General features: G+C 42.5%; 1 protein-coding gene across 1 annotated transcript in view; it reads left to right on the top strand.

Moving 5' to 3' along the window:
- Positions 1-25,771, top strand: part of LOC126184482 (uncharacterized) — a 1,022,231-nt gene that overhangs the window by 431,686 nt on the left and 564,774 nt on the right. Inside the window, exon 6 of the mRNA XM_049926873.1 lies at positions 6,974-7,189. Coding sequence (XP_049782830.1) covers positions 6,974-7,189 — 216 coding nt within the window. The remainder of the gene's footprint in view (positions 1-6,973; positions 7,190-25,771) is intronic.

The raw sequence follows: 25,771 nt of genomic DNA on the forward strand, positions 1-25,771 counted from the left end.
CCCTTGACGCTGCATCACAGACAGGAGCGCCTGCGATGGTGTACTCAACGACTAACTTGGGTGCACGAATGGCAAAACGTCATTTTTTCGGATGAATCTAGGTTCTGTTTACAGCATCTTGATGGTCATATCCGTGTTTGGGAACATCGCGGTGAACGCGCATTGGAACCGCGGATTCGTCATCGCCATACTGGCGTATCATCCGGCGTGAGGGTATAGGGTGCCATTGGTTACACGTCTCGGACACCTCTTGTTCGCATTGACGGCACTTTCAACAGTGTGCTCCCTGCCGCCGTTGGATAAGCAGCTGCAGCAGCAAGTCGTATACTCCTAGCTCACTCATTTGTTACATAGTTTAATTCTTAATTTCTTTGCGTGTTTTTGGTACTTGCATTGTTTAATTCATAAATTTGGGGTGTATTATAGTATTTGAGAGTTGTAGCATCGCGTTTTAGTTCCTGAATAGTGTAAAATCGCGTAGTCTCCTTCCGCCGCCGAGCAGTGTGTCAGCAGTGCGCAAGTAGCAGCATTACTGCATTTACTAGGCAATCTTGTATTTTAATAACCGTTTAAATTTTGTGTCGATTTGTTTGCGCTCTCTGTAGATTAGTTCAGACGTTCTGTGCACAAGTTTTTAGCGTGGATAGGGACTGCAACTGCTGTGTTCGGATACAGGCTGAGTTGGCATCCCTTCGCTCCCAGTTTCAGGCAGTGTTGGCTTCGGTCACACAGCTTGAGGCTGCTGCCAATGGGCATCACTGTGGGGGTCCGGATGGGGGTTTGTCGGGGACGGCCAGCTCGTCCCACGCATCCCCCGATCGAACTACGACTGTGGTTGCCCGGGATACTGCCCGCATTGAGGCTGATCCCTCACCTGTGGTAGAGTGGGAGGTCGTCTCAAGGTGTGGCAGGGGGCGAAAGACATTCCGGAGGGCTGAACGGAAGGCCTCTCCAGTTCGTCTGACTAACCAGTTTCAGGCTCTGTCTCAGGCTGATACTGATCTTCGGCCTGACATGGCTGCTTGTCCTGTTCCAGAGGTTGCCCCTCAGTCTGCAAGATCCGGGCGGTCGCAGAGGATGGGTTTACTGGTAGTTGGGAGCTCCAACGTCAGGCGCGTAATGGGGCCCCTTAGGGATATGGCAGCAAGAGAGGGGAAGAAAACCAATGTGCACTCCGTGTGCATACCGGGGGGAGCCATTCCAGATGTGGAAAGGGTCCTTCCGGATGCCATGAAGGGTACAGGGTGCACCCATCTGCAGGTGGTCGCTCATGTCGGCACCAATGATGTGTGTCGCTATGGATCGGAGGAAATCCTCTCTGGCTTCAGGCGGCTATCTGATTTGGTGAAGACTGCCAGTCTCGCTAGCGGAATGAAAGCAGAGCTCACCATCTGCAGCATCGTCGACAGGACTGACTGCGGACCTTTGGTACAGAGCCGAGTGGAGGGTCTGAATCAGAGGCTGAGACGGTTCTGCGACCGTGTGGGCTGCAGATTCCTCGACTTGCGCCATAGGGTGGTGGGGTTTCGGGTTCCGCTGGATAGGTCAGGAGTCCACTACACGCAACAAGCGGCTACACGGGTAGCAGGGGTTGTGTGACGTGGGCTGGGCGGTTTTTTAGGTTAGATGGCCTTGGGCAAGTACAGAAAGGGCAACAGCCTCAACGGGTGCGGGGCAAAGTCAGGAAATGCGGGGACCAAGCAGCAATCGGTATTGTAATTATGAACTGTCGAAGCTGCGTTGGTAAAGTACCGGAACTTCAAGCGCTGATAGAAAGCACCGAAGCTGAAATCGTTATAGGTACAGAAAGCTGGCTGAAGCCAGAGATAAATTCTGCCGAAATTTTTACAAAGGTTCAGACGGTGTTTAGAAAGGATAGATTGCATGCAACCGGTGGTGGAGTGTTCGTCGCTGTTAGTAGTAGTTTATCCTGTAGTGAAGTAGAAGTGGATAGTTCCTGTGAATTATTATGGGTGGAGGTTACACTCAACAACCGAGCTAGGTTAATAATTGGCTCCTTTTACCGACCTCCCGACTCAGCACCATTAATGGCAGAACAACTGAGAGAAAATTTGGAATACATTTCATATAAATTTTCTCAGCATGTTATAGTCTCAGGTGGAGATTTCAATTTACCAGATATAGACTGGGACACTCAGATGTTTAGGACGGGTGGTAGGGACAGAGCATCGAGTGACATTATACTGAGTGCACTATCCGAAAATTACCTCGAGCAATTAAACAGAGAACCGACTCGTGGAGATAACATCTTGGACCTACTGATAACAAACAGACCCGAACTTTTCGACTCTGTAAGCGCAGAACAGAGAATCAGTGATCATAAGGCCGTTGCAGCATCCCTGAATATGGAAGTAAATAGGAATATAAAAAAAGGGAGGAAGGTTTATCTGTTTAGCAAGAGTAATAGAAGGCAGATTTCAGACTACCTAACAGATCAAAACGAAAATTTCTGTTCCGACACTGACAATGTTGAGTGTTTATGGAAAAAGTTCAAGGCAATCGTAAAATGCGTTTTAGACAGGCACGTGCCGAGTAAAACTGTGAGGGACGGGAAAAACCCACCGTGGTACAACAACAAAGTTAGGAAACTACTGTGAAAGCAAAGAGAGCTTTACTGCAAGTTTAAACGCAGCCAAAACCTCTCAGATAAACAGAAGCTAAACGATGTCAAAGTTAGCGTAAGGAGGGCTATGCGTGAAGCGTTCAGTGAATTCGAAAGTAAAATTCTATGTACCGACTTGACAGAAAATCCTAGGAAGTTCTGGTCTTACGTTAAATCAGTAAGTGGATCGAAACAGCATATCCAAACACTCCGGGATGATGAAGGCATTGAAACAGAGGATGACACGCGTAAAGCTGAAATACTAAACACCTTTTTCCAAAGCTGTTTCACAGAGGAAGACCGCACTGCAGTTCCTTCTCTAAATCCTCGCACAAACGAAAAAAATGGCTGACATCGGAATAAGTGTCCAAGGAATAGAAAAGCAACTGGAATCACTCAACAGAGGAAAGTCCACTGGACCTGACGGGATACCAATTCGATTCTACACAGAGTACGCGAAAGAACTTGCCCCCCTTCTAACAGCCGTGTACCGCAAGTCTCTAGAGAAGCGGAAGGTTCCAAATGATTGGAAAAGAGCACAGGTAGTCCCAGTCTTCAAGAAGGGTCGTCGAGCAGATGCGCAAAACTATAGACCTATATCTCTGACGTCGATCTGTTGTAGAATTTTAGAACATGTTTTTTGCTCGAGTATCATGTCGGTTTTGGAAACCCAGAATCTACTATGTAGAAATCAACATGGATTCCGGAAACAGCGATCCTGTGAGACCCAACTCGCTTTATTTGTTCATGAGACCCAGAAAATATTAGATACAGGCTCCCAGGTAGATGCTATTTTCCTTGACTTCCGGAAGGCGTTCGATACAGTTCCACACTGTCGCCTGATAAACAAAGTAAGAGCCTACGGAATATCAGACCAGCTGTGTGACTGGATTGAAGAGTTTTTAGCAAACAGAACACAGCATGTTGTTATCAATGGAGAGACGTCTACAGACGTTAAAGTAACCTCTGGCGTGCCACAGGGGAGTGTTATGGGACCATTGCTTTTTACAATATATATAAATGACCTAGTAGATAGTGTCGGAAGTTCCATGCGGCTTTTCGCGGATGATGCTGTAATATACAGAGAAATTGCAGCAGTAGAAAATTGTAGCGAAATGCAGGAAGATCTGCAGCGGATAGGCACTTGGTGCAGGGAGTGGCAACTGACCCTTAACATAGACAAATGTAATGTATTGCGAATACATAGAAAGAAGGATCCTTTATTGTATGATTATATGATAGCAGAACAAACACTGGTAGCAGTTACTTCTGTAAAATATCTGGGAGTATGCGTGCGGAACGATTTGAAGTGGAATGATCATATAAAATTAATTGTTGATAAGGTGGGTACCAGGTTGAGAGTCATTGGGAGAGTCCTTAGAAAATGTAGTCCATCAACAAAGCAGGTGGCTTACAAAACACTCGTTCGACCTATACTTGAGTATTGCGCATCAGTGTGGGATCCGTACCAGATCGGGTTGACGGAGGAGATAGAGAAGATCCAAAGAAGAGCGGCGCGTTTCGTCACAGGGTTATTTGGTAACCGTGATAGCGTTACGGAGATGTTTAACAAACTCAAGTGGCAGACTCTGCAAGAGAGGCGCTCTGCATCGCGGTGTAGCTTGCTCGCCAGGTTTCGAGAGGGTGCGTTTCTGGATGAGGTATCGAATATATTGCTTCCCCCTAGTTATACCTCCCGAGGAGATCACGAATGTAAAATTAGAGAGATTAGAGCGCGCACGGAGGCTTTCAGACAGTCGTTCTTCCCGCGAACCATACGCGACTGGAACAGGAAAGGGAAGTAATGACAATGGCACTTAAAGTGCCCTCCGCCACACACCGTTGGGTGGCTTGCGGAGTATAAATGTAGATGTAGATGTAGTGGACGTTACATTTCAGTTGTGTCACGACCCGTGGCTCTGCCCTTCATTCGATCCCTGCGAAACCCTACATTTCAGTAGGTCCTGTACGCGCCTTTCTGGATACAGAAACTGTTCGACTGCGGCACTGGCCAGCACATTATCCAGATCTCTCACCAATTGAAAACGTCTGGTCAATGGTGGCCGAGCAGCTGGCTCGTCACAATACGCCAGTAACTACTCTTGATGAACTGTGGTGTCGTGTTGAAGCTGCATGGGCAGCTGTACCTGTACACGCCATCCAAGCTTTGTTTGACTCAATGCCCAGGCGTATCAAGGCCGTTATTACGGCCAGAGGTGGTTGTTCTGAGTACTTATTTCTCAGGATCTATGCACCCAAATTGCGTGAAAATGTAATCACATGTCAGTTCTAGTATAATATATTTGTCCAATGAATACCCGTTTATCATCTGCATTTCTTCTTGGTGTAGGAATTTTAATGGCCAGTAGTATATATATATATATATGTTCATACAATCATTTGAAACTGATAGAAAAGTCCTTCTTTCGGATGTTGTCCAACTCGCACTTCTCATTGGCTTTAATGCCAATTATTTCTTCAAAACGTTGATCTTTCATGAAAATATCTGCACATGTTCTGGTAGGTTCGTTTTGATAACACCAAGTCTCTTCATCCTTGATGATATTTTTCAGAAAATAATTGTGCACGAGTTGCAGTTCAATCAGGTCGCAGCAGGCGTTAAAGCGTCCTTGTTTTCGCTGGAGACTCAAGATATTCAGGATAGAGATTGAACATACTTTTCACTTCTTCAAAACATTCTGTAGAATGGTTGAACACTTGATTTAGAGGTGTTTGTCTATTACGATTTGTGACAGAGTAACGTTAACACACTAAGGTCTCAAGTCCACTACTTAACATCGCTCGAACAAACCTGACTGGTTGAATACACACCTGTTGCTTATACTTGTTAGTTCAAGCTGCCATCATTGTTGTTAAGCTGACAATGCTTATTCAACAGGAATAAAACCATTCTCGGAAATTTTTGGACGTATGAAATAGTCTAAACTGGAGCAGATTTATACAAATGATTTAAAAATTATATGATTACATTTATTTCATACAGTTTATGCTAGTATTAGTTAAATAATACAAAATAATTAACACACATTGTCTTTTAAATTTTAGTAATTCCCAAATCTTTTGAAATGCTCCATTTTCGTGAGTAATTTAAATATACCTCATTGTTACGGTTTTGTACAAACTATAAAATCTTTAGATTAAAATAACTTGCAAATTATTGAACATTAGATATACTGAAATGAGTATTGTACTAAGTTAACATAGTAGTTTAAAATTAGTATGGTCAGTTTTCCAGTAAGTGTTTATTTATTAGTGTTGTCGAAATTCTTGCAGCACATAGCACTATAAAATTTTAAATCTCTAACTGTCTGTAAAATACAAAATCCTCTACAAAACTATGACAAAGGAGTCAGTGAAACATAAATTTCTATCTGAATGAAAATAATAATTCGGAAAACAAACCTGCGAACTTATTTTTAAGTTTACTGGGTATTTTTTAGCAGAAAGTAACTTGCAAAATGAAAAAAAAGTTAACAACCATTTAATCTGCGACTGGTAACAGACAAAGTGAAGAGGCTCTACTTTACTGTGTTTCAGCTAGTCTCGCAATATCAGTGGTAGCGAGGGGTGAGGGCGGGGATACAAAATGTGCATTTTACAGAAAAATCTTAACATTTATTTTTGTGGAAGATCTACTCTCTTCTGCAAGAAGGAAGTCAGTACCAAGACTAAGTTATCTGTGCACCGTTCGATCTTTCGACCAACTTTGTTGTATGGGAGCGAAAGCTGGGTGGATTCAGGTTACCTTATCAACAAGGTTGAGGTTACGGATATGAAAGTAGCTAGGATGATTGCAGGTACTAGTAGATGGGAACAATGGCAGGAGTGTGTCCACAATGAGGAAATCAAAGAAAAACTGGGAATGAACTCTATAGATGTAGCAGTCAGGGCGAACAGGCTTAGATGGAGGGGTCATGTTACACGCATGGGAGAAGCAAGGTTACCCAAGAGACTCATGGATTCAGCAGTAGAGGGTAGGAGGAGTCGGGGCAGACCGAGGAGAAGGCACCTGGATTCGGTTAAGAATAATTTTGAAGTAATAGGTTTAACATCAGAAGAGGCACCAATATTAGCATTGAATAGGGGACCATGGAGGAACTGTATAAGGGGGGCTATGCTCCAGACTGAACGCTGAAAGGCATAATCAGTCTTAAATGATGATGATGATGATGGTGATGATGATTTAACAATATTTATAATGTCTTGGTGTGGGCGTTAAAGATGACGTCCAGCGCCCAAAATCGCACGATCGTCATCAGAACAGCCTACTTGTCCAGTACACAGATGATGAAGTCTGAGACGCGCGAGCTGGCACGCTGTGTTTTGCAGGCGGAGGAGCAGTCGCGGCGGTACGAGGGCGTGTCTGGGCAGTGCCGCGCGGTGTCGGCTCGCCAGGACGTGGCCAGCCTGGTGCATTCGCTGGCTTCACCGCAGCAGCACTCCCAGCGTCACGCACACACCCACGCCTTCGCGTCGCCGCAGCCGCCGCCCACGCCGCAACCCGACAACCCGGATGGCACCCCCAACGACGGGCCGCCCACTCCAGTGAGTACCTCTACACGGTCTAACGTGCGTCGACGCTTTCGCCAAGTAACAACATTTCATTTCCGTCACACCCATAATTCAAAAAGATGGATCACGTTTGCATATTGGGTGATAAATACTTATATGACTGTCAGCACAGGGTGGAGGGGGAAGAAGGAAGGTTCAGGGAGAGGGTCCATTGCCGGCCGGCCGAAGTGGCCGTGCGGTTAAAGGCGCTGCAGTCTGGAACCGCAAGAGCGCTACGGTCGCAGGTTCGAATCCTGCCTCGGGCATGGATGTTTGTGATGTCCTTAGGTTCGTTAGGTTTAACTAGTGCTAAGTTCTAGGGGACTAATGACTTCAGCAGTTGAGTCCCATAGTGCCCAGAGCCATTTGACCCATTTGGTCCATTGCCATACATGTTGTATCTTATTTTAAATGCGTGGAGCCGGCCGGAGTGGCCGTGCTGTTCTAGGCGCTACAGTCTGGAACCGCTAGGCCGCTACGGTCGCAGGTTCGAATCCTGCCTCGGGCATGGATGTGTCTGATGTCCTTAGGTTAGTTAGGTTTAAGTAGTTCTAAGTTCTAGGGGACTGATGACCTCAGAAGTTCAGTCCCATAGTGCTCGGAACCATTTGAACCATTTTTTTAACTACATGGAAAGAGGAACTGAAATAAACAACGTGGGCAATATGGGTAAATTTCTCAGTTCCAAACATATTGTTTACTAATCTGTAATATATTTTTATGAAATAATTATTTTTTACTATTTCAGTCACTTTTGACAATATGTATTAGGACGACGCATTTCAGCAGCATGCTGCCATCATCAGGTGCGGTACAGTTAAATGTACATTAATCTATAATGTGATGACAATTATTTGCTGGGTGTGCCAGTGGCGTTATGTACCGGAATTTAAACATTTTTGATGGAAATTTGTCTGGCACACAGACCACAGTAATAGTCACATCACCATTATTTAACACGTTCGCATTCAGATGTGGAATGCAAACATCTGAATGTGAGAGTCTTAAATGATGGTGTTGTGGGTATTATTGCGGTCTCGGTGCCAGACAAATAAATTTACAGCAATAATGATCAAATTTCGGTACGTAACCTCACTGGCACAGCCAACTAATGATAGTCGGCACACCTGAGATTAATGTACATGTAACTGTACCGCACCTGATGATGGTAGCATGCTGCCGAAACAGGTCGTGCTAATAAATGTTAGTAAAAACTGACTGAAGCAACAAAAATTATTTCTGGGGTTTATAATACACTCACTGACCTGAACCAATTCCATTCAACGTGAATAAATTCAAGTACAACGTATTTCCAGTCTGAAATAGCGTTGCCGCCAACAAATGCTGCAACTAACTGTGCGAGTTGCCTGTCCAGTTAGCGCTAAGTGCTCCAGTCGCAACCCTCACGAAATTTACGATGCGCGAATCAAAGTAGGCGATGGTTGCACGCTCCATAGCAGCCATGCGGGAATATGAAGTTTAAGCCCAGTCCTCCAGGAGGTGCACCGAGAGCTAAGAACCAACGTGTGCCTCGCCAGATATCAGCAAGACGTTGCTGGCTCTCCGCAAACCCACGCATCCATCCCTTCACGAGTGATTAGGCGCAGCGTGTCACTGCCTCAAGAGAGACTACTGAAGCCAACCCAGGGACTACCAGGGACAGTACCTTGCCCCACATGGATTCTCTACCGTGTTATCAAATTCCCACCCCTAATTACCCACATCGAACATGTCCGCATTTCTTATACTATCCGTAGACTAGATTCCAATACCGCCATTGTCTCGTCTCTGATCATCAACACCCGGGTACGCTGCCGCGCCTTCATAAACGCAGCCTTCTGTCCATACATCTACACACACTCCATATCCTGTCTCAGCGCAACTTCAACCAACTCTCTCTCACAGTCAGTGAGATCCACCCCGATATTTCTCCATCCTACCAACTTTAACCATTCCCCACCTATCCCTCTTCACCCAGCCCTATCCCCTTCTTCTTGTACCACTATCCTCTCCACACTCCATTACTCCACCTCACATTCTTCTTATTTTTAGTTTATTTACACGTCAAGTTTCGTAGGACCAAATTAAGGAGCAAATCTCTAAGGTCATGGAATGCGTCAGTACATGAAATTACAACATAAAAGAAATAAGAGATAAAAATAAAATGTTTATGACCCCGAAAAAAGTCAATCCATAAGTTTAAGTAAAAGAAATCAATAATACAACAAGAATCAGCTTAAGTTTTCAAGGAACTCCTCGACAGAATAGAAGGAGTGACCCATGATGAAACTCTTCAGTTTCGATTTGAAAGCGCGGGGATAATTGCTAAGATTTTTGAATTCGAGTGGTAGCTTATGGAAAATGGACGCAGCAGTATACTGCACACCTTTCTGCACAAGAGTTAAGGAAGTCCAATTCAAATGCAGATTTATTTCTGCCGAGTATTAACTGAGTGAAAGCTGCTTATTCTTGGGAATAAGCTAATATTGTTAACAAGAAATGTCAGTAAGAAATCTATATATTGAGAGGCCAAAGTCAAAATAACCAGACTCGTGAATAGGGGTCGATAAGAGTTTCGTGAACTTACACCACTTATTGCCCGAACCACCTGTTTCTGAGCCAAAAATATCCTTTTAGAATGGAAAGAGTTACCCAAAAATATAATACCATACGATATAAGCGAATGAAAATAAGCAAAGTAGACTAATTTTCGTGTCCAAAGATCACTCACTTCAGATACCGTTCGAACAGTAAAAATGGCAGCATTAAGTCTTTGAACAAGATCCTGACGTGGGCTTTCCACGACAGTGTACTATGTCTCTGAACACCTACATATTTGAGCTGTTCAGTTTCACTAATAATATGCCCATTCTGTGAAATTAAAAGTCAGGTTTTGTTGAATTGTTCGTTACAAACTGTAAAAACTGAATCTTACGTGAGTTAGCATTAGTTTATTTTTTACAAGCCATGAACTTACGTCATGAACTGCACTGTTTGAAACCGAGCCAATGTTGCACACAACATCCTTTACCACCAAGCCAGAGTCATCAACAAACAGAAACATTTTAGAGTTATCTGTAATACTAGAGGACATATCATTTATATAAATAAGGAACAGGAGTGACCCCAACACTGATCCCTGAGGCACCCCCCACTTGACCGTACCCCACTCAGACCCCACATCACTGCCATTCTCAACATTGTGAATAATGACCTTTTGCTGTCTGTTGCTAAAGTAAGAGGTAAACCAATTGTGAGCTACTCCCCGTATTCTGCAATGGTCAACTTCTGGATCAACACAATCAAATGCTTTAGTTAAATCAAAAAATATGCCTAGCGTTCGAAGCCTTTTGTTTAACCCATCCAGTACCTCACAGAGAAAAGAGAATATAGCATTTTCAGTTGTTAAACCACTTTTAAAGCCGAACTGTAAATTTGATAGCAAATCGTGTGATATAAAATGATCAATTATACTTATACACACAGCCTTTTTAAGTAACTTTAGCAAACACAGATGGCATAGAAATAGGTGTAAAATTATATACATTATCCCTTTCTCCCTTTTTATAAAACGGCTTTACTACTGAGTACTTTAATCGTTCAGGAAACTGACCATTCCTAAAGGAAAAATTACAAATTGGCTAAATACATGGCTAACATGTGCAGCACAGTACTTCAATATTCTGCTAGGCACTCTATCATAACCAGGTGAGTCCTTAGTCTTCAGTGATTTAATTATTGACTCAATCTCCCTCTTGTCTGTATCACATAGGAGTATTTTAGACATCAATCACGAAAGGCATTTACCAAGAAAGTTATATGATTCCTTGCAGAAACTAAATTTCTATTTAATTCACCAGCAATGTTCAGAAAATGATTGTTAAATACTGTACATATATCTGATTTATCGGTGGCAGAAATATTTTTACTACGATCTGACTTTATATCGTCGACCTTGTGCTGCTGACCAGACACTTCCTTCACAACTGACCATATGGTATTAATTTTTTTCTTGTGAATCAGCTATTCTATTTGCATACCACATACTCTTTGCTTTCCTAATAACATTTTTAAGCACCTTACAATACTGTTTGTAATGGGCTACTGTAGTTTGATTGTGACTACTTCTAATATTCTGATATAATTCCCACTTTGTTCTGCATGATATCCTTATCCCACTAGTCAGCCACCCAGGTTGTTGCCTATTACTGCTAGTAACCCCTATAGAACGTTCTAGGGGTAAGCAACTCTCAAAGAGCATGAGAAATATGTTGAGAAAGCATTATATTTATCTTCTATGTTATCGGCACTCTAAACATCCTGCCACTCTTGTTCCTTGACAAGGTTTAAAAAACTCTCTATTGCTGTTTAATTAACTTTCCTACATAGTTTGTAATTATATGTGACATTTATTTGAGTACAAAAGCCTTTTAGTATCAAAATTTGTGCATCATGGTCTGAAAAGCCGTTCACCCTTTTAGTAACAGAATGCCCATCTAGTAATGAAGAATGAATAAAAATATTGTCTATAGCTGTGCCACTGTTCCCCTGCACGCTTGTTGGAAAAAACACAGACTTCATCAGATCATATGAATTTAGAATATCCACCAACATCCTTTTGCTTGCACCATCATATACACAGTTTATATTGAAGTCACCACATATAACTAAGTTCTGGTACTTCCTACAAATTGAATCAAGAACCCTCTCTAGCTTGAGCAGAAATGCTCTGAAGTCAGAGTTAGAGGACCTATAAGCAACAACAATTAGAAGTTTAGTTTCACTAAATTAACTGTCCCTGCACAACATTCAAAAATCTGTGATACGTCACTGAACTTAAATGGAATATTGTTTTTTACGTACATAGCCACTCCCCCGCCCCGCAAGGAACTCCTCCCCACTATCTGCTTGACCTCCTACCTATCATCTCGACAGTTTCTCCACCTAACAGACCTTGCCTGCTTACACACAGCCCTCCACCTCTGTGGAACATACTCTTTCCTCCCATAATACTTCTCACACATTGCAGGTCCTTCCGATGCTAAGTGGAAGTACAGTGCTCCAGCTGCTGGGGCAACTGTATTTTTTTTAAATTGTGTATATTTTTTGTACTTTTATATGTCCGTCATTAATCTTTTTAATTTAAAATGTAAACAGTTCTCATATTTAAATTTTTCTATCATATTTATTATACCTTTATGAATGCTCTTGGCTGAAGAGCGGACTATTGTACCGCAGACAGCCCACCTTTAGCCCGTCTGTAGTGTGGGGGATGAAATAACAATAATGAAAAAAAAACATACTGCGTACAGTTTCCGTCGGCTAGAGCTGACTGAGTCATGCACCGACTGCTTGCACTCCAGCACAAACCGAAGCCCACGAGAAAGACAGGCAGTCGAGTCCTGAGTAACTATTGAAGACGAATTTAGTAAACTTGACTGCCTGTTTAAATGCTTGGAAGTTCTCGTTATCACACGACAAAATTAAGACATTTGTTGGGCACCTTTTCCGTGAAATATTGATTTCCTGTGGGCGCTGCAGTGAGACGACCGTTTACGAAGTGTGCGGACAAGCAGACTATTGTGACGTCACAAGTTCGTTGCAGGCCCTATATGTCTCGTTGGCCCCGTCATATACGCTTCAGTGGAAAGGAGTGAGTTACGCCAAGAAGTTTAATAGGCAACAGTTCTTCGGGTGCTAGCTTTCCCCATTTTTGTTCCGGCCTCCGGGAGCTAGCTAGAGCCTACACCTCAGAACTGTATTTAACTAGAATCGCCGAAGAGGCGGAGGTAAATTTCTTGTTGTCGCTATTGTAACCACCAGTTTTTTCAAGCTAATAAAAAAGCTGCTTCTATTATCTACCGGGGCTCTCCTCAATTAATAAGAAAAAGTAGGATTTTTCAGTAGATATAGTCTGTATTTGAATCGCGTAGCTACTGTTCACGTCCACTGTAGGATGTCTTATTGTATTTTTCGGTAAGTAATGGGAATGAAGTCATCTCCAAAGAAACAGCAACAAGCGACACGCTCCCAGAGAAGAAAATCCTTACACGATGTTATTAACTTCTGTGAAGTGGAGGAGCAGAGGGAGGCCTAACAGTTCAGTTATAGGAAGCTGATGAGAGGAACAATACGAATTACTTTAAGTGGTTGCAGGAAAAACTTATTTCAGTCATTCCAGACAGAGGTATTGCTTTCTTTCAATGGTCCATATCACACAGTTCACGAAAATAAACCTCCCATCCAAGCTCCCGCGAAGATAATATATTAGTGGTTGATAAAATCAATATGTCAGTAACAGGAGACACGACGTAGGAGTACTGTACCAAATATTCCAGGCAAATAAATCATTACAATGTAGAGAACAACACATTATCGACAACTTAACAGCAAAACTCTTACGTCAACGCTAAGAATTAGCAGAGACGATACCTCATCAATTCGTGTGTAGATCAAGCAGAAGTGTGACAGCAGGTAATAAAGAAGTTGGCGATTACGATACACTCACGAGATAGACAAATAAAAATTGAGCAAATCTAAGACGAGAATGGACATTGTATCATAAGGCTCGTCCGCCCCCGGTAGCTGAGTCGTCAGCGCGACAGAATGTCAATCCTAAGGGCCCGGGTTCGATTCCCGGCTCAGGGACTGGGTGTTGTGTTGTCCTAATCATCATCACTTCATCCCCATCGACGCGCAACTCGCCGAAGTGGCGTCAAATTGAAAGACTTGCACCCGGCGAACGGTCTACCCGACGGGAGGCCCTAGCCACACGACATTCACATCATAAGGCTCGAAAAAAACGACTTCATTGGGCTATTCGGAAATAATATACACTATGCGAGTAAAAATAAAGAACTATCCACAGTGTAATTCAGGCAAATGATAGAGTGAATTTTCAAAGCATAAAGGTTTTCCCCTTAAAAAAGTTATCCAAAATATTTTGACGTGACATTAAACGATGTTGGACAAACTTAAGTAGACTGAGGTTAAAATGGTAGGATAACCATTTATAAATCGAAACGCAAACGGAGAGAGCCGGCCGGTGTGGCCGAGCGGTTCTAGGCGCTTCAGTCTGGAACCGCGCGACCGCTACGGTCGCAGGTTCGAATCCTGCCTCGGGTATGGATGTGTGTGATATCCTTAGGTTAGTTAGGTTTAAGTAGTTCTAAGTTCTAGGGGACTGATGACCTCAGATGTTAAGTCCCATAGTGCTCAGAGCCATTTGAACCATTTTTTTGCATACGGAGAGAGTGTGGCAGCAAGAGAGTAGCAAATCAAGTGGAGAGAGTAATTAGGATAGTAGCGTGACAAAACTTACAGAAGAAGGAAGTCAGAACAATTAAAAAGCCCTACAAACATGCGCCGCTCATCGCTGACCTGTGGATTTCTCCATCTTCTAGTCGTCTGAATGACTGCAGTCATTTTCATCAAATGACTGACGTTTGCAGCCTCACACACCGTACAGGGAAGTCGGACACCTGGCGACCACAAGACTAGATAGACTAGCTGACCGACCCGAGAGCCGCAAATTATAAAAAATAAAAATAAATGTGTTTGTGAATTCTGAAGGGACCAAACTGCTGAGGTCATCGGTCCTTAGACTTAACACACTGCTTAAACTAAGCTATGCTAAGAACAGCATACACACCCATGCCCGAGGGAGGACTCGAACCTCCGGCGGGAGGGGCCGCGCAATCCGTGACATTGCCACTCAGCGCGGCCCGCAAATTATAAAGTGTGACGGGTGGACTCGGAAAACAGTGCAATCATTGTCATAATGTGAAAACGGAGCGATTTACCTGAAGTTCAAAAGGGGCATGGTCATTGGCTTTCGGACTAAGGGTGGAAGCATTTCCGAAACGGCTAAGGGTGTAAACTGTTCGCGTTGCCGGTGTGGTTCAAGTACAATGTGCGTGGCAAAATGGAGCAATGCAACACTGGCGCAGAGGCCGCTGTCGTGGACCGCGGGCTATAGATGACGGGGGTGAACTACAGGCTGCGAAATGTGTACGGGTGAATATTCGTGCCACTGTTGCTGGACTGACAGCTCTGACGATCCAAGAGACTACAAACAGTGTTGTTGTTGTGGTCTTCAGTCGTGAGACTGGTTTGATGCAGCTCTCCATGCTACTCTATCCTGTGCAAGCTTCTTCATCTCCAGTACCTACTGCAACCTACATCCTTCTGAATCTGCTTAGTGTATTCATCTCTTGGTCTCCCCCTACGATTTTTACCCTCCACACTGCCCTCCAATACTAAATTGGTGATCCCTTGATGCCTCAGAACATGTCCTACCAACCGATCCCTTCTTCTGGTCAAGTTGTGCCACAAACTTCTCTTCTCCCCAATCCTATTCAATACTTCCTCATTAGTTATGTGATCTACCCATCTAATCTTCAGCATTCTTCTGTACCACTACATTTTGAAAGATTCTATTCTCTTCTTGTCCAAACTATTTACCGTCCATGTTTCACTTCCATACATGGCTACACTCCATACAAATACTTTCAGAAATGACTTCTGACACTTAACTCTATACTCGATGTTAACAAATTTCTTTTCTTCCGAAACGCTTTCCTTGCCATTGCCAGTCTACATTTTATATCCTCTCTACTTCGACCATCATCAGTTATTTTGCTCCCCAAATAGCAAAACTCCTTTACTACTTTAAATGTCTCATTTCCTAATCTAATACCCTCAACACCACCCGACTTAATTCGACTACATTCCATTATCCTCGTTTTGCTTTTGTTGATGTTCATCTTATATCCTCCCTTCAAGACACCATCCATTCCGTTCAACTGCTCTTCAAAGTCCTTTGCTGTCTTTGACAGAATTACAATGTCATCGGCGAATCTCAAAGTTTTTATTTCTTCTCCATGGATTTTAATACCTACTCCGAATTTTTCTTTTGTTTCTTTACTGCTTGCTCAATATACAGATTGAATTACATCGGGGAGAGGCTACAACCCTGTCTTACTCCCTTCCCAACGACTGCTTCCCTTTCATGTCCCTCGACTCTTATAACTGCCATCTGGTTTCTGTACAAATTGTAAATAGCCTTTCGCTCCCTGTATTTTACCCCTGCCACCTTTAGGATTTGAAAGAGAGTATTCCCATCAACATCGTCAAAAGCTTTCTCTAAGTCTACAAATGCTAGAAACGTAGGTTTGCCTTTCTTTAATCTTTCTTCTAAGATAAGTCGTAAGGTCAGTATTGCCTCACGTGTTCCAGTATTTCTACGGAATCCAAACTGATGTTCCCCGAGGTCGGCTTCTACTAGTTTTTCCATTCGTCTGTAAAGAATGCGCGTTAGTGTTTTGCAGCTGTGGCTTATTAAACTGATTGTTCGGTAATTTTCACATCTGTCAACACCTGCTTTCTTTGGGATTGGAATTATTATATTCCTCTTGACGTCTGAGAGTATTTCGCCTGTTTCATACATCTTGCTCAGCAGATGGTAGAGTTTTGTCAGGACTGGCTCTCCCAAGGCCGTCAGTAGTTCCAATGGAATGTTGTCTACTCCGGGGGCCTTGTTTGGACTCAAGTGTATCCTCATTAAATTTATTTTTTAGGCGACATTTCCAAAAGTAGCCATTTCTACTGCAGCAGATAAGGGAAATAGGTGGATAACTGCGGATATTAGAAACTCCTCACATATACTTACATTTCTCAGTTCTTTGCAAATGCGCTGCACTAGCCCACAATTTTTGAGTACTATCACAGGTATGGAAAATGTACATGAGGGTACTGCTTGCGGCAAAAAAATCATTCGGTGACAAACGAATAATGCATAAAATAAAAGCAAAGTGGTGTGGGATGTTGTAGAACAAGAAATAGGAAAAGGTAGACACAAGCATAATAACATGCAAATCAAAGATGGGGATGGGATAGTAGAAAGTACTCTGCACTTAGGATTTGTAAATGGTTATTTCTCTATTAGTTCGGAGAAGCTACAACCATATCTTCCTAGAACGTATGTAGGGCTCACAATGATTTACACAGCTAGCACAATAATGATTGAAGCCAGAAAAACACTATAACAATTACAAAATAAGAAGTCAGCAGGCACAGATGAAGTTCCTGTCTTTGTTCTCCAGGCGTGCATAGAAAGCATACAAGCCGCATTAACAAACATTGCGCCTTGTCATGGTCCGCGCGGCTCCCCCCGTCGGTGGTTCGAGTCCTCCCTCGGACATGGGTGTGTGTGTTGTACATAGCGTAAGTTTAAATTAGATTAAGTAGTGTGTAAGCTTATGTACCGATGACCTAAGCAGTTTGGTCCCGTAAGATCATACCACAAATTTACCAAACAAACATTATAAATCAATTCTTTAGATAAGACGTTTTCCCAGAGTTCCTAAAGAGTGTACGAGTGGTGCACTTACTAAAGGAAAGTATAGCAGAAAGCACTGAAAACTACAAGCCACATTCACTGTGGTCTTCATTCAGAAAAATAATTGAAGCGATGATGAAATATAGAATGATAAGTTACTTGAATAAATAAAGCCTCCTTAACGAAGCACAGTTTAGTTTCAGAAGTGGAAAACGTACAGTATCGGTTTTTACAGAGTTCACAAAAGTGGTATTTGAGGCTCTTGATAGAGATGATTGTGTTACAGGCATTTTTTGACTTGTCTGAGGCTTTTGACTCCGTCGACCATAAAAGTATACTGAGCAAGCATGAAGCGCTAGGTATAAGAGCAATAGCGAATGTGTGGTTTCAGTCTTACTTGGAAAGCAGGACGCAAAAGGCGGGGACTGTTCACACGTCTGATGCCGATAAAAGTTTTGTAAAACAATTATCAGACAAGAAATAAATAAACTTGAGTGTTCCTCAGGGTACTGTAAAGTGTCAGTCCTGTTCTTAATATACACTCTTGAGACAAAAAAAAAAATACACGACGCACCACAAACGAATTACCCGATTGGGACGCACGTTTGTCTTCGCTGGTCATCACGGCTCAGTACGAAGCGGAATCCATGACTAAAGACAATTCTAATCCAGTCAATGAGATTTCAGCCCGAAGAACTCTCTGGATACTCCCCCACAGCGGTGGGATACCGTCCTGGCTGTTGCCCGCTGTACAGCCTCACAACTAGGAGTGACGGTCTGAGGTGCTCAGCAAGACCCCTTTGGTTGTAATCTGCTGCACCCTCGCAACACAACAATAAGTCGACGATATTCTACGCCGCATTTTGTTGCCCTTCATGGCAAATCATACTGGGCTTACATTTCAGCAAGATAATGCCTGCTCACACACGGCGAGAGATTCTACTGCTTGTCTTCGTGTTTGGCTAACCATACCTTCGCCAGCAAGGTCACCGGATGTATCGGATCTCTGCCCAGTTGAGAAAGTTTCGAGCATTATGGGCAGGACACTACATTCAGCTCGGAATTCTGACAATCGAACGTCCCAATCGGATAGACTTTGGCACGATATCCATCAGGAGGACATCTGTATCAATCAATGACAAGCCAAATAACTGCTTGCTGAAGGGCCAGAGATGGAGCAAAGCCTTACTGACTTGCTCAATTCGTGAAACTCTTTTTCTTGAGTAAATTATCCAATTTTTCTGAAATTGTGATCATTTGTTTGTCTGTACATGAACACCACAGCTAACGATTTCTGTCACATTCGGGTAATTCCTTAGTGGTGCGTCGTTTACTGTGTCGGAATGTATATCCATGACTTTCCAGACAGTGTAAGACATGGAGAAAAAGTTCTCTTTGCCGACGACAGCAAATTCATAGTCACTGGTAAAACATCAGAACTCTTATTAGGGAAAGCAAATGAGACCCTCAAGGATTTTTGCAGTTTGGCAGTATGTAATAAATTAACATTGAAAATAAGGAAAACTAAGCGTAGGCACTTTAGCATAAAGAAAGGAAGCAGCTCTGTCACTTTAAGCACAGATGACAAATCTATAGATTTTGTGGCAAACACGAATTGTTTAGGGATGAACATTGATTGTCAGCTGACATGGATTTAACATAAAAGATACTGGTCAAAAGAATGTCATCAGCAGCTCTTAAGGTGTTAGCATCAGTATGTAACAGCCAATGTTTTGTGGTGACAAACTATGTCTAGATTCACACAGTTCTTACCTATGAGAGTCTTTGCTGTGGATCGAAGGAACAAAACATGGACACTTTTTTTAAAACTGTACATAGGGGAATAAGAATAATATTCGGAAGTAGTAGTTGGGCTCATTGTAGAGAGATGTTTAAAAAATTAGATGTCTTTACTGCACCAGATGAGTACATATACCAATCTGTGGTTCAAATATTAATAAATAGTGCGCTAATAATTCTGTACATAACCATGGAACAAGAGCCAGTTTGGAGTTACATTTACCCATGAAAAACAAACAAAAAACTCAAAACATTATTTTGTATCAGGTGATAAATTTAAATGATAAATTGCCAAAAGAAAGTGAAAAAGATTACTAAAACAAATTTGTTTAAAAAGTCAGCTTAAACATTCTCCGGAAGTAATGCATATTGAACAGTTAAAGAGTACTTAGATGACTCAAAGTACTGGATAGTAATGAAAGGAGATAACTACAACATCTTGTCGCATTTCAATACTTGATTATGGTTTACTGCTTTCACAAGCATCATGAATCAATATGTTTAATGCTTGATATCAAGGTCTGTTGACTTAGTTTTCAGGTGGGCAGTAGTACATAATTGAATGTAGAGTCTGGAATTGAGTCGAGTAACACAGCAGCATCTTCTCAGTCCAGGAGTCATTGGTGGGTGTCTTTGCGTGAGTGGCAGTGAAGAGTTGAACTCTATTTTACGTAGCAAGTGACCGGAAAGAGCCCAGGAGTCATCAACAGATGTCCTCAGTGTGTGGGCAGTGAAGAAGAAAACTAGGTTACATATTACAAGTTACATGAAATAATTTGTGTGTAAATGAAGAAACATTATTCTACTGGTAGGACACTGACCTCATATTCGGGATCAAGGAACTGCTTTATCCAGCCCTCCTGATTTACGTTTTCCGTGGTTTTCCAGCATCGCTAAGGCAAATTCCGGGATGGTTGTTAATCAAGGTCACGGCTGACCACCTGTGGTATCCACATGTGCTACCTGCCCTATCCTCTAAAAACATATTATGTGTGCTGTGTGTTATATTTTGGCCCACTGGCGGCATTGTTTTACCTTAGTAAATCCTATATCATTGTGAGCTTATACATGTTTGAACAAAAAATAAATAATATATTAATAGTTACAGCAAACTTTCTTCAAATGTGTATTACGATTGTTACATAACAGATTACAAAGACATTTTCATTCACTATCGCTTGCTGTGCTAGAACAGAATTCCAGATGGTATCTGTCGCAGAAGCAAACGGGACATAAATTCGTGGAGCACCACGCACATTTAGTGGAAGCTAGTGCCTTACAGACACACAGATTTTTCAGACGCAGTAAAGGGAAACACAGTTCCCTTAAATTCACAAAGACCGTTCTTTCTAAAATGAACTTCAGCCCGAACCACGCATATTTGATCACTACTTGAAAGAAGGTGCACTAAACGTGTTTTTATGCAGTCTTCCCTTGAAGCGATGAAATGAAGGAAAAAGAACATACGCAGGACTTGTACTCATACTGCCGGCATGGTAGTCGTGAACCATAGCTCCTGTGCTACACACGCTTGATTTGAAAGTTGCTAACTTTACTAGTAGTCAAGGTACACATAAAACTTCAACATCAATTTTCTTGGAAACTAGGGGCTGTCACATGAAAATCCGTTAGCCAGAACTCATGACAGATCCCTCTACTCATCTAAATCCCTGATTAAAAGGTCTGATTATCTTCTTGTTAGAAGTCAATATAAATGTTAGAGGCCGGCCGGTGTGGCCGTGTGGTTCTAAGCGCGTCAGTTTGGAACCGCGTGACCGCTACGGTCGTAGGTTCGAATCCTGTCTCGGGCATGGATGTGTGTGATGTCCTTAGGTTAGTTAGGTTTAAGTAGTTCTAAGTTCTAGGGGACTGATGACCTCAGTAGTTAAGTCCCATAGTGCTCAGAGCCATTTGAACTATTTTTTGAAATGTTAGAGGTGTGATTACACAGCATTTATTCGACAGCGCTGTCCCTAGGAAAACTTTGTAGACACTTCCAAGAGAATGAAAATTGTTGAAGGTTCCAATTTAATCTTAAACTACTCTTTAAGACAATAAGACACTTCCTATCACTAAAACGGTTACATTTCTTTTATCTGAAAATACAATTTCGAACAAACTGAAAGAGATACAGGGTTCAAAAAAAGACACATTATTTTTAGTAATCAATTTCAATTCGACCACGTTTAATTATATATACATATAAATTCAGTGCTTATAATTGATTGATGCTTTACTGTGATGGATCACACATTTACATAACTTTTATATCGTCTGTTGACTTTGTAGGGAAATATTCTTTCTCTTTCTCTTTGAACAGATATTTCAGTTTAATCTGTTTCTGTTTCCTATTCTAATTTATTTACTTCTCAACGACTGATGGCTGCCACATGCTACTATCTCTTGCTCATTGACTCCATTCATAATTGTGGTTTTGATATATATTTTTCATCAAAAATCATCACTTATAAATCTAGATATAAACATGTAACAGTCCATGCAACGTCTGCAATAGTGGCACACGCAACACAATATTAGAATTAATACAATCACTGTTGCTAAGTGTTCTATTACTGATAAATGCGAGTATTGGAGATGTAAGCTTATGGCCATTCTGATTTATGACCCTTATGTAAACAAACACCACCTGCCACTTTCAAGGTCACCCCACAGCCCTCCCTCTCTCCCAGTAGCCCACTTTCACTCTTGTAAACAAACTGATCACTTGTGCTCTTAGGTTATGTTTGTATAAATCTAACTTATGACGGTAATATAAAGAAACTGGTCACATGGGTGAAGTCGTTATGTAAATAAAATGGGCACTAGATGTTTTTTTTACATTATTTATACACACCACACACTTGTGCTCTTATGTTTATGTAAGTCTAATTTATGGCCCGATGCTTTATCTTAAGGCTATAATTTATAATGCAGAAAATGACCACCTCCCCCTGAGATCCCTCCTCTCCAATTCTCTTGTCCAGTCGGGTGATGGTGGCATGGCTGAATTACTAAAATTAATGATGTCATCGCCATATAAGATGTTTCCTCCACCACTCATCAGAGTATGCTGTCATGATGAGATGGGCTCATCATTCATGCTCTGTACGTCATTCGATCACCATGAAGTGTCAGCAGCAGAAGCAGAAGCAGAGATCAGCCGCCACCACTACATGACCACCACCCATTGCTGTCTACAGTTTCAAACCAATTTTTACAGTTTTGGACAATCTGTTACAATTTTTGGCCACTTTGCTACCAGTATTCCAAATACCCACTTTCAACTACTCTTCAGGAACGTCATCCAAAGACTTAAGTATATTGTCGTGAATGCGAGACTGTTAATATTTAACATTGACTACAGTGCATTATTTAAGCAAATACATTCTTGTTATGTACAAAATTACACCGATTTCCTATGGTTGCACGTTTAACAATTACCACAGTGCATAACTTAAACAAATACACTCTTGCTACATACCTACTTATGCTGGCACATTTCGTGTTTTAAAAACAATAGTCCACATTCTGTGATGTCATTTTGTAAAAAAATCTACTAACCCCAAGTTTAAAACTATATAGCTCACTGGTGCACCCTCAAACGCGGATCGCTGCCACATGTAGTAGTAGTTGTGGTGGTAGCAGTAGTAGTAGTAGTAGTAGTAGTAGTAGGATCGGAGTGGAAGCGATATGCACTTTATTTAAAACAAACATAAAATCTGTGGGGAAATTCCACATGTCATAGTCTTTGGGATCGCATGTACCTCTCTTGATAGCCAGTGCAGGGTCAGCCGCCGCCGCTGCCACATCACTGCTACTGCTGTGCGTGCTACTGCAGACAGCAGACACCCCATGCCATTGTGTGTTATCAAGTCATAGATGGACTATGGTATGATTTTAATAACACAGCCAGCAGTACTGTGTGTGGAGATATTTCCAGATATGAGATATTATTAAAATTCCGTCACCCTGACATATTTTGCATAGCAAGACCTGTATGGTAACCATATTTACCTCAGCTGTACTATAGACTAAAACTTGTCATTGTCTGGTAGCAGATCAATCGCAGGCAGTCGCACATCATGTCATTGCATTCTCTAGTTATAGTGTGCATGTATATTGTTTAAACACAGTATGTTCGACAGTTCTTGGCGCACAAGCTTAGATTTTACAAGTAATGCCTCCACTTCTTTTATTTAATGCCCAGATGCACACAGATTTCATTTTTTGCCTATAATAGGATTTTTATATCTCTTCAAATTGCTTTCCAGTGTTTAGTAACGGATTACCCAAGTGGGAGAAAATGGTAAATGGGCAACAAAAAAAATTGGGTGCATGATGGAACCCATACACCAGTCGGAGACGAATACAAACATAAGGCTTAGGTCTCTCAACAGCACACGAACAACAACTGAATAGCAAACCGAGAGGAATAACCAAGTCTGTGTGAACAGTAACACCGTCAACTGCAAATCTTCAGATACATAAACACAATGCATGTCACTTCCCTCACTCTCTATACCGCAAGTGGGTTTTGCCAACTCAAGTGACATTCACACTACCCACAGTCGCCCATTAAACCATACAACTTTGCACGGTGAATGCTGGTACATCCATTTCGATGTTGATGTCCTAATCTGGGGACAATTCTAAATCCCCTCCCCCCTTTTAATAGGTGCATAGGGTCAGAAATGACCAGACCAGTGCTACATCTGCTGGGCAATTGTATGGGTAGCCCTGCCAGTGGCGCTAACGGCATCTCAGTTTCCGATGTGTCCATCTGTGAGGCATATTGTTCATACACTGCCTGGTCTACATGCGGCTGCGATTGCTGCTGAGGCACGGAGAGTGTCGGTGAATACAGTGCTGAAGGAAGTGACTCAAGCTTCAGTGGTTGCCAGTCCTCCACCAGTTTGGTCTTGACCTGCTGCTGCTGGTGGTAATGATGGCATGGGTATGGTTTGTAATGGCTCTCTAGCTGTGTCCCAAATATGGACCGAGGAGCGCCGGCTGTCTGCAGGGATAATGTGGTTGCCGAGTGGGGAGGGACTGGAACTGCTTTGCAGTGGCTCAAGGACTGCGGATGGCTCCTGTGTATTTCTCAGCCACAACTGCTTTCGATGAGACCAAGTATTCCTGCCCAGACGCGCCTAGGAATATTTGGCGCCCTTTATGGCCCCGAACGACCCGTTGGGAACGTAGGAGATGTGGTACTTGTGGAAGTAAAGCTGTGAGAAGAGGTCATGCGTCGTTCTTAGATAGCTCAGTTGGTAGTGCATTTGCTGATGAAAGGAAAAGTACCGAATTAGAGTCTACGACCGATAGACAGTTTTAATCTGCCCAGAAGTTTCACATCAGACACTCCGCAGCTGAGTAAAAAGTTCACTCTCGACACATCTCTTAGGCTGTGGCTAAGCAATGCCACCGATACATCCTTTCTCCCAGGTGTGCTAGCCCTGCTAGTTTCACAGGAAACGTTTAGTGAAAAGTGGTGAACTAAGGAGCTTATGTACTGGCAGAAATAAGGATGTGAGGATGGGTCGTAAGTTGTGCTTGGGTAGCTCGCTTCACAGAGCATTTGTCTGTGAAAAGGCAAAGGTCTCAAGCTCTAATGTTGCTCCGGCAGAGAGTTTTAATCTTCCAGGAAGTTTCAGCAATACTACTCCCTGAACAACATTCAGCGTATATTTCACAGCAAAATAATTGCGCATCGCTGGACCTGGTCCTTTTGACTGAATCACTGGCAACCACTTCTCGCCACTGACTGGTAGCCTCTGGTATTCTGTAAGTGATGACTGGGAAATATTACAAGTTATAAGGCAACGTCTCGCCCAGGGCAAAATACACTGCTTCCACATGTTGAAACTCAACGTCATGGTCGATGCAGAGGCGTGGTAATGCATCGGCGTTTGCATGCTAAGCGATGGGCCGAAATTAAATGTCACAATGGCAATTGTTCAGGAACAAGAGACCAACATGAAAACGATGCGCCATTTTGTATGGAAGGTGAGACCGAGGACGAAAAAGAGAAACGTGGGGTTTGTCGTCTGCAAGTACCTGTAACATATTCCCATATAGGAAAAAGTTTTTTTAACACCGTACAAAATGGCCAACACCGCCTTCTCAATTTGTGAATAATTTTGCTGTGCCTGCGAGAGTGTCTTAGATGCAAAAGCAATTGGTTGCTCTGTACCATCGGCATTCTTACGCGAGAGAATGGTCCCAATCAATGAATATGTGGAGTCTGCTGTATGGGTAACAAATTTTGCATAATAGTTCACTTACCCCAGGAAAGACTACAATTCCTTTAAGTTTTCCGGGGTAGGCAGTGTCTCGATTGCACATCATGCTCTGCTGTCGGTATGATCCCTTTGCTGCTTACCATACACTGATGGGCCAAAACATTATGACGACTGCCCACCGCGAGGTTGTATGTT

The sequence above is a fragment of the Schistocerca cancellata genome, chromosome 4 (genome assembly GCF_023864275.1).
Source record: "Schistocerca cancellata isolate TAMUIC-IGC-003103 chromosome 4, iqSchCanc2.1, whole genome shotgun sequence".
NCBI lineage: Eukaryota > Metazoa > Arthropoda > Insecta > Orthoptera > Acrididae > Schistocerca > Schistocerca cancellata.